General features: G+C 60.1%; 3 protein-coding genes across 3 annotated transcripts; all 3 read left to right on the top strand.

Moving 5' to 3' along the window:
* Positions 1 to 327: 327 nt before the first annotated feature.
* On the top strand, positions 328 to 5259 carry LDBPK_320810 (hypothetical protein, conserved; the record flags this gene model as incomplete). The annotated part of the gene is made up of 1 exon (XM_003863451.1): positions 328 to 5259. One exon carries the CDS (start codon positions 328 to 330, stop codon positions 5257 to 5259), a length of 4932 nt encoding a protein of 1643 aa, XP_003863499.1.
* A 2361-nt stretch (positions 5260 to 7620) lies between these two features.
* LDBPK_320820 (protein kinase, putative) lies at positions 7621 to 11037 on the top strand (the record flags this gene model as incomplete). Its single annotated transcript, XM_003863452.1, has 1 exon — positions 7621 to 11037. The coding sequence occupies one exon, from the start codon at positions 7621 to 7623 to the stop codon at positions 11035 to 11037; it is 3417 nt and encodes a 1138-aa protein (XP_003863500.1).
* A 1570-nt stretch (positions 11038 to 12607) lies between these two features.
* Positions 12608 to 13105, top strand: LDBPK_320830 (hypothetical protein, conserved; the record flags this gene model as incomplete). Its single annotated transcript, XM_003863453.1, has 1 exon — positions 12608 to 13105. The coding sequence occupies one exon, from the start codon at positions 12608 to 12610 to the stop codon at positions 13103 to 13105; it is 498 nt and encodes a 165-aa protein (XP_003863501.1).
* Positions 13106 to 13427: the final 322 nt, after the last annotated feature.

Genomic DNA, 13427 nt, shown 5'->3' on the forward strand with positions numbered 1-13427 from the left:
CGTGTGTCTCCGTGTGTAACGAGGCAGCGTGTCTCCCATCTCACCTTTGTTTCCGTCTTTAGGCTTGCGCCACCTTTTCATCGGCTTTTGTGTGCTTTACGTTTTTCTGTGCATCCTAGCGGCAGTGCTGTCGCCCTGTTCCTCGCGAGGTAGTACCGCGTGGCAGTCACCGTTCTTCATCTTTGTGTTGTTGCTCTCTCTTGCTGCTAGCTACACGCGCGTCCCTCTCTTCGTTGCATTTGAACTGCACCCTCACAGCAGAGGACCGCCCCTCTCTCTCTCTCTCTCCCTCCCCCACCACCTTCTTCCATACCGTCGTGTGAGGGGATGCAGCTGTGCAGTGGCACCGTGAGCGTGCACTGCCGCGAGGATGTCTGCCAAGATGGCGAGTCCGTGCAGTTCATGGCGGTCAACACCAGCGGCACCATTTTGGCGGTGCTCACGCAGCTCCGTATCCAGTTCTGGAGTGCGGGGCCGAAGGTGGTCTATCTGACCTCACTCGCGGTGCCTGACACCTCACTCGAGGATAATCCGGCCATGTATGTGCTGTGGCGTCAAAGACCGGGTAACCACCTCGCCGTCGTTACCGCTCGCCATGTTGCTTTTTTCGAGGCCGACATCAACCTTAGGACGCCCGATTTCCTCCAGGCGATCGAGATAAATCGACACGCAGTGTATCTGCAGCACGTCGACTCGGCGTCGCGCGTGTGCTACTCGAGCGGCGTGCCGCTTGTTACGGGACTCGCTACATCCGCCGCCGCCGCCGGCCCCTACGCCTTCCTGGTGACAACCACGGCAGGTGTCGTCTACGTACTGGGGTGGCACCAGCAAGACATCCTCCATCAGTGGACCACTGTTGGGCTGCAGGGAGGCGGCCACACCTTTCGGTGTGCCACAAAAGACGAAGCGTGCGACCTCATGACTGCAGCAGGCTGCGTTGACGCGCTCGCCGCACCGGACAAGGCCCCGGCCAACTCGTCCCTGTCATCACCGGCAATGAGACTGCCCATGCCGTTGACGTCGCCAAAGTCGCGCGTGGACCCCCTGCAGCGGTGGTGCCGGCAAGACCTACGGGTATCCTTCACGGACGCTGTCGGCGACTCCACGACGAGCAAAGCTGCGGCGGCGTCAGCACCCGCTGGCGTTCAGCCACCGGGCACCGCCGTACGAGCCCATGCGACGCAGCTCCACTCGAACGACACCACCACGGCCTCGCCGCCGCTGCCAGACGGCGAGGCGACGAACACCGCGGTGCCACCCGAGAAGGACAAGGATACAGGAAAGCCGGCTGCCGATGCGCGCAGCATCTGTGCCAGTGCCACCATGGACACAAGACCGCAGAAGCCGTGGCAGCCAAGCCCCTTGCTGCCTTCCTCTTCGCACACTGACTGCGCCGCCGCCCGCAGCAGCGCCGGGGCGGAGCTGTTGGCAGGCACCATCCTGCACGCCTCCTTCGCCTCTCGCATGAAGGTGCTAAGCTTCGTCTTCACTAGCGGTAGCGTGCTGCTGTGCCGACCTTCCTGCGGCACGAACTTCACGCACCAGAAGGTTCAGCTGCAGGGTTTCGTGACACCAATCGTGTCTGCGTGCATGGTGGCCATCAACGTGCGCCACCTCCTGTTGGCGGTGTGCACCCAGGCGGGTGCGCTCTCGTGCCGGCGCATTGATAGCACGTCCTTGGCGGTGCATCCGAGCCCTCTGTGGAAGGGCCTTCGCGGTGTCAGCGATGCCGTCTCCAAGTATTCTTGTGGTGTCCCGCCCGCCTCGCAGTCGCTTGGCTTGATTGCCGGGATGGAGTGGTCGCCGTCTGAGGAGCTGCTTTGTGTGGCCTTTTACAAGCACGGCATCGCCCTCGTGCACTACAGTGGCGGTGTCGTTGCCCGCCATCTGTCGGGGCCCGCTAGCGCCACTCTCCTGCGCACTCCTCCAGTGCCTGCGAAAGACGCTCAGCGGCCCCCTGATGATGAGGCGGCTGTGATAGACGAGAACGCGCAGCCGTCATCGCTGCGCAACGAGCAGAAAAAGGAGGCAGCGCTTGGCTGCTCTGCCGTTTCGTGGAAGCCGGACGGAACGCGGCTGTGGATGGCAGCCCCTCGCCAGCCATGCTTCTTCTCGACACAACTGTCTCGTGTGCTGACCGTGGACACGGTGGGACCTACCAGCGGCAACCACACTCCGCTTGCCTTGCTCGCTGACAACGCTCTTTACCTGGTCTCCGTGTCCGAGGCACCCGCTGCTCAGGGCGTGCGTGAGATGGTGCTGCTACCGGACGACTATCTGCGCGACCAGTACCCACTCTTGCACGGTGCTGTGTCGAGCGACGGGAGCTGGATGACCTGCGCTGGCCGCCGCGGCCTCGTCCTCTTCAACCGGGAGCGCTACTCGTGGAAGCTGGCCTCGAAGGAGGAGGAGGAGTCGTTCAGCTGCGTAGCGGACCCCGTATGGCTGCGCGACGTCGCCGTCGCGGTCCCGGCACTTCGGACCGACTCGAAAACCTTTGAGCTGATTGTCTTTTCTACTTCGAGCGTGTCACCGTCGCGCGCCTCGGCACGCGTGGCACTCGATGGCAGACCGACTCAGCTTTCCTGCCTTCACCAGGATTACAGAGGGGAGGGCTACGTGGTGGCCGTGGACTGTAACCAGATGGTGCGCATCTTCCGCTACGACGTCTTCACGGACATTGCCACAGAAGGGTCTTCAGCGACGCCGTACGTTGCCCTCACACCGGTGCAGCAACTGACTCTCCCCAACGAGCTCTCGAACCCTCTTAAAGTCATTCCGGTGTGCCTGCATGGCGACGAGGATGACCGCGAGTCGCCGCAGCGCACTCAAGACCACATGGGGCTGCGCCTGCTGCTGCACAAACGCAGCGACCACACCCTCGTCTGGGTCCGAGGGGAGCGATGCGCGGCTGGCGATGCTGGCTGCGGCTGCGCTTCTTCAACTGGCAGCTTGCCTTCTCTCAACGCCGTCGCGGAGCCGGTGGGCTTGACGAACAGGTGCTTTGTGTTTCGGTGCTGGGTGGACCGCACAGCACCAACACGTGGGGCGGTGCTGCTGGCTCACGAAGAGGAGCAAGGGCTCGTGATGTACCAGCTGCAGCTGTCCGGGCTCCGCTCAAGTGCGACGGTGGCCCCTGTTGCTCACCGCATGGAGGTGGCGGCGACGCGGGACTCGGAGCTGCTGCCGCTCTGCCCTTCCCCATTTGACGGGTACATGCTCTGCGTCGCGACGGACATGTCGGCGCCGCGACCGAGCCGTCGACGCAGCGACGCCGGCGTGATTGGTGGCGTAAGCCAAGCCAGCCCGCGGCCGCAACTAGCGCTGCGCCCCATCCTGTACGCTCACCGCATCTTGTCGCTGCTACTGCTGGCGGCGATGCCGAGCAGCCCGGCGCCGCATCGAGTTTCCAATGCACAGGAGGCCAGCGCGTCTTCTCCCAGCCTCATATCATTGGCATCACCCAGGTTAGAGGGGTGTGCTACCGCTCCTGCAGTGAACGCATCCCCGACCTCATCATGCCGCGCTGCCGAGGTCGACGGCCGTGTTGCCACCTTCATGTGGGACCGCAACTTGTTCTACTGGCTGGAACACATGCGGCTGAACGACACCTTTGCGGCGGTGCTTGACTACTTTCTTCACACGGCGCTCAACGAGTCGCCTCCGGCGGCAGTTCCAGGACTGGGCCGATACAGCGCCGTGCGGGCCGCCATCTCTCTCCTCCGCAACTACCCCGAGTTTTACGCGATCGTGGTGGGGTGTGTGCGCAAGATCGACTTTACGCGCTGGCACCTTGTGATGGACTTCCTTGGAACGCCGACGGACCTGTTCCACGAGTGCGTCGCCCATCATTGCTACGCGGAGGCTGTGCATCTGGTTCGGGTGATCATGATGGGGACCTACAAGCCAGCGGCGACGCTGTCTGTCGATCGCGTGGCCGAGTTGGGCAGCGGCGGCCGCTCCGGAAGCGACGTTACACGCCTGCAGCAGGCCAGCCAGTGTGCCGTGGAGCTCTTCGTCCTGTCTGTGGAAAACGGAAGTTACACCGCGGCCTACGATATCATGCGCTTCATGGCACTTCTGGAGGAGGAGATTGGCATGCCGGCTGCTGGCGGCCTCGACCTTCACGGCGGCAGTGGCGGCGGCGCAGACGGGTCAGCGGACTCCTCTGTCAACTTCTTGACTTGGTGGCTTCGGCAGCTCACATTCAGCGGTTCTGCGCGCTACGATGCAGAGGCAGCCGTGGAGGAGCCGTCTGGAAAGAAGAAAGCCTCAACCGGCTCATCGAGTGGCGACGCCACGAAGACTCACTCGGTCGAGGGGTTTCCTGCCCTGGTGTTCGACATCACCCGCTGCGACCCTGTGCAGAGCGGGCGCACGGCCGAGGAGGCCGCCGAGGAGACGCAGCGCCAGGCCGCCGTGCATCACATGTTTCGGCGGCACGGTGCGCTGCCTGACGCGGTGCATCGGGAAGCGCTGCGGCTGCTGCGCACCGGGTACGTGACACAGCTAGCCAAGCTTATGAATACCTTTTCCTTCTCGGTCCCGGAGTTCCTGCAGGCTGTGCGCCCTGTCCTCGTCGCGGCTGCTGCGGCTGACAGCAACGATCCTGCGGATGGAGGGATCGGGTGCGACCGCGTCACGGCGTGTCTGCACGACATCTTTGACGGCCTTCACAAAGAGCTCGGCTTGCCTCGCAGTTTTGCGGCAAACGTGGGACCGACAGCGAGCACGACGTGGAATGCATGGCTGGTGGAGAAGCAGACGGCACAGGCTGCCGCGCTGCCTGGCGTGCTGAGTAGCACGAACCCGAAGGTGTGGACGGTGGCTCAGTCCGCGCTGTACGCCTCGCCAAGTCTTCTCAGCTCCGTAGAGTCGCTGCACCAGCTCTTCGCCCCCGTATTTGTTGACAATTTGGCCTTTTGTGTGCTGCTGATGCGCAAGTCGGACCTCATTTCACTGCTTCTGTCACAGGAAGCGCCAGCACATGCATCCGCGGGGAAGCCGGAACAGGTCTCGACAGATTCCGGGGCGCGAAGCGGCGTTTCTCCAGCGAAGCTCATTGACGTTCTCGGACAGCTCGACTCGCTCTTGGCAGTGCCAGAGAACGCAGGGTACAGGCCTTTTCTGCACGACATCTTCACCTCACTGCCGCCCTCCGTCTTGCAAGCCATTGCGCCACCAGTAGCCTCTCCTGCTAGTGTTGCCGCCGCCGCCTCCTCTGAAGCTGATGCAACCTCGACCAGCGCGGCGGAGTAGCGCCGGTGCGCGTATTTTTTTTGTCGCGCGCTCCTCCTGACCCCCGCCCCTACCCCGCATCCGCCACCCCACACGCACGCACGCTTGCATTTGTGACCTCTCGCACCCATCTGGTGTTGCGTCCGTCTCCCCTTCATCATCGTCTGTTCACGGTGCTAGCGACTGCCCTGCGAGCGGCTGTAGTTGAGGAGATGCACGGATCTACTCGGTTATGTGGGCGTCTGTGTGCCCCCCCTTGTTTCCCCACACTTTTCCGAAAGAAAAAAAACGAAGGTAACGAAGCGGAAGCCTTTAGAGCCCTTTCTGCTCGCCGCCGGGTAAGTTGGCAACACGCCAGGGGTGTCGATGGGGGCCTCGCGCATTCATGCCCACACCCCATACTTCCCCTTTTTGTGTCTTGATAATCAAACGCGCGTGTGAGGGGCGGTGCCCCGCATTCCTCGCGTTACGTTCCTGTGCACCCGACCTCTTCTCCGCTGCTTTCTCTCCTCTCCCTTCCTCCCCTCACCCTGCACCGCAGGGCGCGCTTTCATGTGCAGCGTTGGAGCTCTGCGACGGAGACCACCTCTCGCTCCCCCATCGCCGCTTCGCTACTGTAGCATACCTCTCATGCCTTTCTTTTCTGCTTTCGATCCACCCTTCCTCACTCTTCTCTCTCCCACGCTTCTCTCTGGCGGACCTTCAGCTTTTCTCTTTCGTGGTTTTGTGTGCTGCTCCCGTGCGCATCCACCGCCGCTACCGTTAAACTCCCTCCCGACTTTCCCTAGCCGCTGCATCGCGGATTCACCAGATCACCTCTTTCTCGCGCGGCAAGTGCCCGGTCTGCGTGTGCATACGCTTGCGTCCAACTTTAGCACTGAATTGTAGCGGGCCGGTGTCGCGTCGCAGTGATACAGAAGGATCGACAGAGGAACACGTCAAGTAGGGTGAAGGAACGGCGCAGAGGCAGAGAGCTCATCGTACCAGTCACCTCTACGCATATATATATATATATACATGCAGGTGCATCCATACACACGCGAGCTGCTTCAGTGTTCATGTAATCTTCCCCCTTCCTTTTGCCTCCTCCTCTATTGCAGGGTTTCACCTGGAAAGCAAAACACATACATACACACACACACACACCAACTCGCTCATTCTCCTTCGCACAGGTTGCCGTCTTCCTTGATTTTCACCAGGAGCACGCTCCGATCTACATATCGCTGCTGCCGCTATCACGGACGTTGCCGTTTTCTTCTGCCGTAGCTGCGACGGCTTCTGCTCTTCTCTTCCTTTTCCTCTCTCTTTGGACGCCTCTTTTTGTGTGTGTTGTTCCAGTGTGCTTGCTAATGCTCGTATTCTCACTGTTGTGCGAGTAGACGTTGCCTCTGTACCGCTCTGCTTCTTTTCGGCAACTGTGGCTGCCGTGTACGTGCGCGAGAGTTTCCGTCGCGTAATTGTGACTGTGACTGTGTGTGTGTGCAGCTCTCTTTCTCTCTGCTGGTATGGGCGTATTTGCTTACTGCTGTCACCCACCGTTTTTCTTTGCTATTGTGTTCCTTATACCTTGATACACGCCTGCCTCCCTCTCTCTGTTGTACACGCGCCTCTCTCTGTGTGTTCCTACGAAACTGCGCGTGTGTCTGTGCGGTTAATCTCGTCGCTGGTGCTCACTGTGTAACATCTTGTTTTTTTTTTCCTCGGTAAAGTTCTGTCTGTCTGTCTGTTCTCCCCACCCTCAGGCTAATTGTGAAAGCCGTTGTTTGTGCGGGGGTGTCCGTGCGCTTTCTTGGAGACCGTGTATAATTCCTTTCGCACTCGCCTCTCATCACCGCAGATCCACACCGTCTAACACCCCCTTCCCCCCTCTGTGTATGTGCACGCGTGTGCCTGCGCACAGACGCAAGCACGGGCGGACACGCTAAGATACACTATCGTCCATATATATCGCGAAGAATTGTTCTCTTCCCGATTGGACATCGCATTGCCCGACAAGCGCAACAAGAGGAAAGAGAGACACAGGAAGGGAGAGCGACAAGGGACCTGAACTCTGGGGACTCCTGCCGTGGCGGCGGCGGACTTGCTGCTGAGCGCCGCACAGCCTTTTCGGATCTCCCAAGATCATCTTTGCTCTTTTTTTTTCTCGTTTTGCCCCTCCCCCCCTCCCCCTCCTCCTTCTTCCCTTTTTCGTGTTGTGTTTGTCTTCCGTGCTACGTCTGTGCTGCTTGTTTGTACGGGCTTCATCACCAGGGAGGAGCGTGAGGAACGCCCTCACATTTCACGAACTCTTTCTCTCCAGCCTTACAAAAAGTCAAGACCACCAAGCGACGGCAGCTTCCACTGCTTCACCTCATCCCGGCGCGCTCTCGGCCATCGCTTCTGATGGACAGCACGCTGGCAAAGCTCCCCGCCACGCGGTGGGACCGCCTGATGGCGGTGCTGGAAGAAAACGAGCCCGAGCGAGCGATCGATGCCCCAAACATCCTGGAACGGGCCAAGAAGCTGAACTTGTCTGACTTGGAGCTGTTTTATCTTCTTCTCATGCGCTACCAGGATAAGCAGCCAAAGATTTTGATGGACGTGGTGAGCCTCTACGCAATGATGAGCACGTGGATGGAGTGGATCGTGCAGGTGCAGCGCTGCCTGGACGCGAAGAAGCGCAAGATGGACGCCGGCAGCCCTTCCCATACGGCCACAGGGGTGCCGGTGCTGATGCCCACTTCGTCCGACTTCGCCGACTCTGGGCGCACATTCCTGTCCTGCCCCAGTAGCAACTGCACGAACACCCCGATTTCCTCAAATCCGGCGTACAGTTCAGAAAACTACGGCAATGACTTCGGTAGCCGGCCGGACAGCGCCACCCATGCCGCCCGCAACCCCGTCTCCTCGACCGTGCGCGGGTTTCACGATAAATCGGGCCGCCGCAGCCACTCGACGAGCTTCCACTGGTGCTTTGACCTCGGCCCTGACTGGAAGTGGGACGGCTCACTGGACTTTCTGCGCAACGGACGCGTGCTGAGCTGTCTCGTGGAGGAGGCCCTGGACCGCTGTGGCAAGTTGGAGGTGCTGCCGGACGACCACCGCGTTCACCCAGGGACGCCGAACCCCATCACCCACGAGATCCTGTACCCCTCGCTGGCGGACATCGATCGTGTCTTCAAGGGCGCAGCCGAGGATGGAGCAACTGACGTCGTCAGCGCGAGCAGGTCCTTTAGCAAACTGAACTCTCTCTCCACCCTCGACTTCTCACGTGGGCTACAGCTAAGCCGAGGTGACAAGGCGCAGCCCTCAAAGGCACTGAAACTGATCGAGGAACAAGGGAAGAACCTTGCAGCGGCGGAGCAGTGGGTGCGAAAGCTGAATAGCATGTGCGAGCGCTTTCTCGGCTGGGAAAAGTCGGTGCACGAAAACCGCGCCTTCTTCGACCTCTGCAACCCCGACAACCTTGTACGCCCGCTCAACTCGGACGACGCGCGTTTGCTCTACCGCATGCACTGGCTTGCCGTGGCACTTTACCGCGCTGTCAAGGATGCGTCCATCATACCGGCGCCACCGCGCATGAGCTTCATTGTATGCCACGACGACCTTGGAGGACTGCCGGACACATCGGCGGAGGACGACGAAATCGGCCTTTTAGTGGCTACCAAGTGCAGCTGTCTCCCCCTCAAAGCGCGTCTGAGCGTGACCATGAAGGACTTCAACACCATGCAGCTGCTCCACCCCGACATGAAGCACGGCCCCCGCGTCCTGCCGTGCACCATAGTGAAAGGCGAGGTATTTGCTTACTTTGAGGAGCGCCATACCTTTGTCCCGGTTTGGTCGGTCTTCCAGTACCATCTCCAGCACTTTGACGGGCTGGTCTGGTGCTTCGAGATGAGCCGCCAAGAACGGGAGCAAGAGCGACAGGTGCTCGGGACGAACTTCTCAGCCACTCGCCCGGACCTCGGCGCCAGTGATGACTTCGCCTTCAACGGTAGCAGTGCGGCGTTCGACCTCACGGTGCACAGCTCCACTGTTCGACACGACCGCCAGCGCAGACCACCAGAGTCTCCGGGCAATACCCAGTGGATGCGCGGATCGATCACCCCCAAACCCTTTGATTTGCCCACTGATTGCAAGGCGTCTGTCACGCTGCTGCCACAACGTTTTCCCCACCAGCCAGCGGCACAGTCGGGCACCGGCGTCGAGATGGGCGTCAGTGTGTCAAAGGTGCGGCTAAACCGCATTGCTATTCCGTCCCCCCGCCCTTCCTCGGCATCCCCGTCGCCCTCCTCATCACCGGCTACCACTTCAAGGGCTGCTGACCCTTTTGCGCAACTGAGCGCCACCCCAGCTGCTGGAACCGGCATCACTAACAACGCCAACGCCTTCTCATCGACGACCTGCGGAGTTTCTACCGCTGTCGTCACCAGCGCGTCATCATCGGGCATCGACGCAGTCTTGAACGCCATCAAGAGCCCGATTTCAGACTTGTCGCTGTCGATGACGGCCTCGCGACAGGCTACGGCGGTGTGCACGACTGGGGAGCAGGAGACACCGTCGACGCGCATTGCATACCTTCTCCCCCCCAAACGATCGAGCGAGGCGCTTGACGAATCAACAGAGAACACCGAGCTTCTCTCGCGAGAGGTGACGGTGTGCATGGAGGCAAAGACGAAGGAGGTTGTGGAGCGTGACCGCATTGTCGGCGCTGCCGCCAGCGATGCGGCGGTGCTGAAGCCGTCCTGCACCATTTCCTGCTCCCCTTGCTCGCAGGTGATGGTGACTCAGGAGGCGCACTATCACGGCGGCGCCGAGGCGCCGGAGGAAGACGATGATGTGATCAGCGACGCGACGATGACGGTGGTGTGCAGCGAGAGCCACACGATCATCCGAAACTTCACTGCAGCAGTGGTGCAGGAGTCGGAGCAGAGCGGCATTTCGATCTTGTCCCACCACTTCCGCGTAAGCAGCGGCCCCATCGGGAAGGGTGCCTTTGGTGCCGTATACAGGGCTCTGAATCTGGATACGGGCAGAATCGTAGCGGTGAAGCAGTCGCGCTACTCTTACGATGACAAAACAGCGGACCTCAACTGGCGTGAGTTTCAAATGTGGTCGATGCTGCCGCCGCACGCAAACGTCATCACCTTCTACGGTGCGTCGAGGGAGGTCGACACGAACCAGCTACTGCTCGTCATGGAGTACGCCAGCGGCGGCAGCATTGTGCAGCTGTACCGCTACTTTCGGCCCATTCCAGAGCCGCTCTTCTACGATCACGCCGTCGGCATTGCACGCGGCCTGAAGCACCTGCACGACCACAATGTGATCCACGGTGACGTGAAGCCGGAAAATGTGCTGACGCGCTCAGACGGCAGTGTGGCCATCTCTGACTTCGGGTGCAGTAGCTTCTCCTTGGTCAGCTCGGACAACGGCAGTCCTTTGCTCCGCTCCTCCAAGCGAGAGAGCGGCTCCTTGCAGCTATTCGGGACAGCTGCGTACATGGCACCGGAGGTGATCTTGAATGAGCCACACCTCAAGTCAGATGTGTGGGCCTACGCGTGTACGCTGGTGCAGCTGTGGCTGGGAAAGTCACCGTGGTCCTATGGTGAGCGCCGCTTCTCGGCACTGGACTCTATTCCACTCATGTTCTACATTGCGAATGAGGAGGTGGTGCCCTTCACGACGGAGCAGCTAGAGAGGTCGCCGAGGTGGTTGCAATGCATCGCCCGACGCGCGTTTGAGCGGGACGTGGAGCGGCGCTGCACCATGGCAGAAATCATCAGCATCCTGGCCGATTACAGCAAAGTGTACCGCCCGTAGGCCACTCCGCAAGCTTTTTGCGGATGTGCTCATGCCTCATCCCCCTGTTCACTTTATTTCTCCTCTGCTCACCACCTCTCTCGCCTGCTCTCGATCCTCTCTGTCCTTGTACCGTCCGCGCTGTTCTTGTCGTTGCCGCTGGTTCTCATGTCGTGCTTCTGTCTCTTCCATTTTTCCTTTTTTTCCTTCGGGATTTGTGCGTATTTCACTGCCGCCTTCCTCATCACTTTTCCGCCCCTCTGTTGTTGCTGTCTTCTTCGCCTTTGTTGTCCTTTTCGTGGGCAGGCGCCTTTCTTTTCTCCTTGCTCTACCCTCCTCCCCCCCCCATCTCTCTCCTTGTGCGTCCGTGTGCCGGCCTCGTCTGTCTCTCTCCCAGCCTCATCACAGCCTCCCCTTCCTACACCTCTGCTCTGTGTCCTATGTGTATGTGCGTTCACGATTGCGTGCGCGCATGGGTGGGACAGGCTCATGAGCGTGTGTCTCTCTGTATATGTGTATGTGTACGTGTATGTGTATGTGCGTGTGTGCGGTCATACCTTTCCGACCTTTCTTGCTACTGCTTCTTCTCTCGTCGCTTCGCTTACCGACTTCTCTTGCCTTTTGTATTTTTTCTTTTTCTTCGGTGCGTGCTTTCCTCACCGTCGAGCTCTCCCCCATTCGTCTGTTCGTCTGGTCGGCTCTCACTGTATGCCCAACGACAGCGAGAAACCGAAAATATAACATACACTCGCACACAGCCCCCTCACCTAGGAGCCGTTGCAGGAAACGCTGCGTTATATGGAGAAAAGGGTGTCTTATAATTCCGCCCTATCGCTTTCTTGTTAACCCACCGCATCCTTGTCGTGGCGTGGGAGGGGGCTGGTGACAGCGAGAGCGAGTGCGTTCGATATTGACACCTGTATATGTGTAATGTGCCCGTAGATCCTCTGCTGGGGTGATCTAGAGTCCCATGGGAGAAAAGAGTGCTGCGCAGCCGTCCTTAACATGAGCGCTCCTCCGCGTGCACGTGTGCTATAATATTGAGCTGCCGAGAGGCTGCCGCACATGGTGAGCATTCCCGCGCGGCACAGATCCTCTACTCGACTTGCCATGCACGCACGCTGTACAGCCCATATGTCTGTGCATGATGGATGCTGCATATGCGCCCCTGCTTGCCTCTCTGATGGCCGTACGGTGGATCACGGTACTCGTTGCCCTGCGCTCGCTCGTGTGAGCTCTCTTGTGGCCTCCCTCTTTTTCTGTTCTCAGTTGCGGAACGCCTTTGCCGAGCCATTCCCCTCCCCTCCCCCCGCTTCCTTCTTTTCGTTCGTCGGCTCTACTCGCCCGCATGCATATGTATGCATCCTCGCAAAGCGTGCGTCTTGCCGGCGCACCTCCACTCCCGAGTCTCTGCCCCCGCTTCCCCCCCCCCCGCACTCGTCCCACGCAGTCGGCCGGCTTCTCGTTCTCCTTTTCTGCACCGTCGCGTGCTTCGCAGCTCACGTCTCGCGCCCCCTTTCTTCATCTCTCTTTTTTTTCCTCTTGCGCACAAAGCGCAGCGGCGAAAAGCTGACAGAAAAAAAAAATAACGATGGGGCTTGACATTCTCGAGATCGACACGACCACCCCCCACCCCGGCGTCACGATTGACGGCACTACCGCGCAGCGCGAGACAAACGGCGGGTGGGTGACGCTGCGGGCGAAGACGCCGCTGTCGGCCACGAATCATCAGTGGGCCATTCGAATTATTGATCAAGGCGAAGGCGCAGATGGGTCTGGCTTGATGATAGGCCTGCTTCCCCAGCTCAGCGCGCAGCTGGCAAGCGCGACCGGTAGCAAGTACATTTCTGAGCTCGGCGGCTGGTGTCTCTCGCGGGCTGGCGACACCTACGGCGCGTGGAAGTGCGACCGGTTCCCCTACTCGACGGACTGCGTCGTTGAATTCGATTGGGACGCCGTGACGGGCACCCTGTGCATGGTGAGCGGGAACAAGAAGGGTACCGGCCACATCCCCGGCCTCAAAGAGAGCGACGCGCTGTACCCAGCCGTCTCCATGTACTACCTGAACCAGAAGGTGGCGTTTGTGTAGCGACCTATTGGTGCCGCGTTTGACAAATAGCGTTTCGACTTCCCCGCGCTTGCTGGACCATTTGCTACCAGTGGCATGGCCGCTGCCGTTGCTGGGGCTGCTGCTCTCTTGGATTCTGTTCTTGCCGTCTACCCCATCGTTCTCAGCGCTGAGGGGCGCCGTGCAGCGCGGTGTTTCTTCTCTGCTCTTGTCGGCGTCTGCGTGCACCCGTTCGTGCCTTGGTCACCTCCCACTCCAAGGTGCCGCTGCCCCTGCGGCCTTTTCTCCCTCCTTCCACACAGCGTCTTTGTTTTTAGTTTGCCGCACCAGCAGCCGCACGTGA

Source organism: Leishmania donovani, chromosome 32 (assembly GCF_000227135.1).
Source record: "Leishmania donovani BPK282A1 complete genome, chromosome 32".
Classification (NCBI taxonomy): Eukaryota; Euglenozoa; class Kinetoplastea; order Trypanosomatida; family Trypanosomatidae; genus Leishmania; species Leishmania donovani.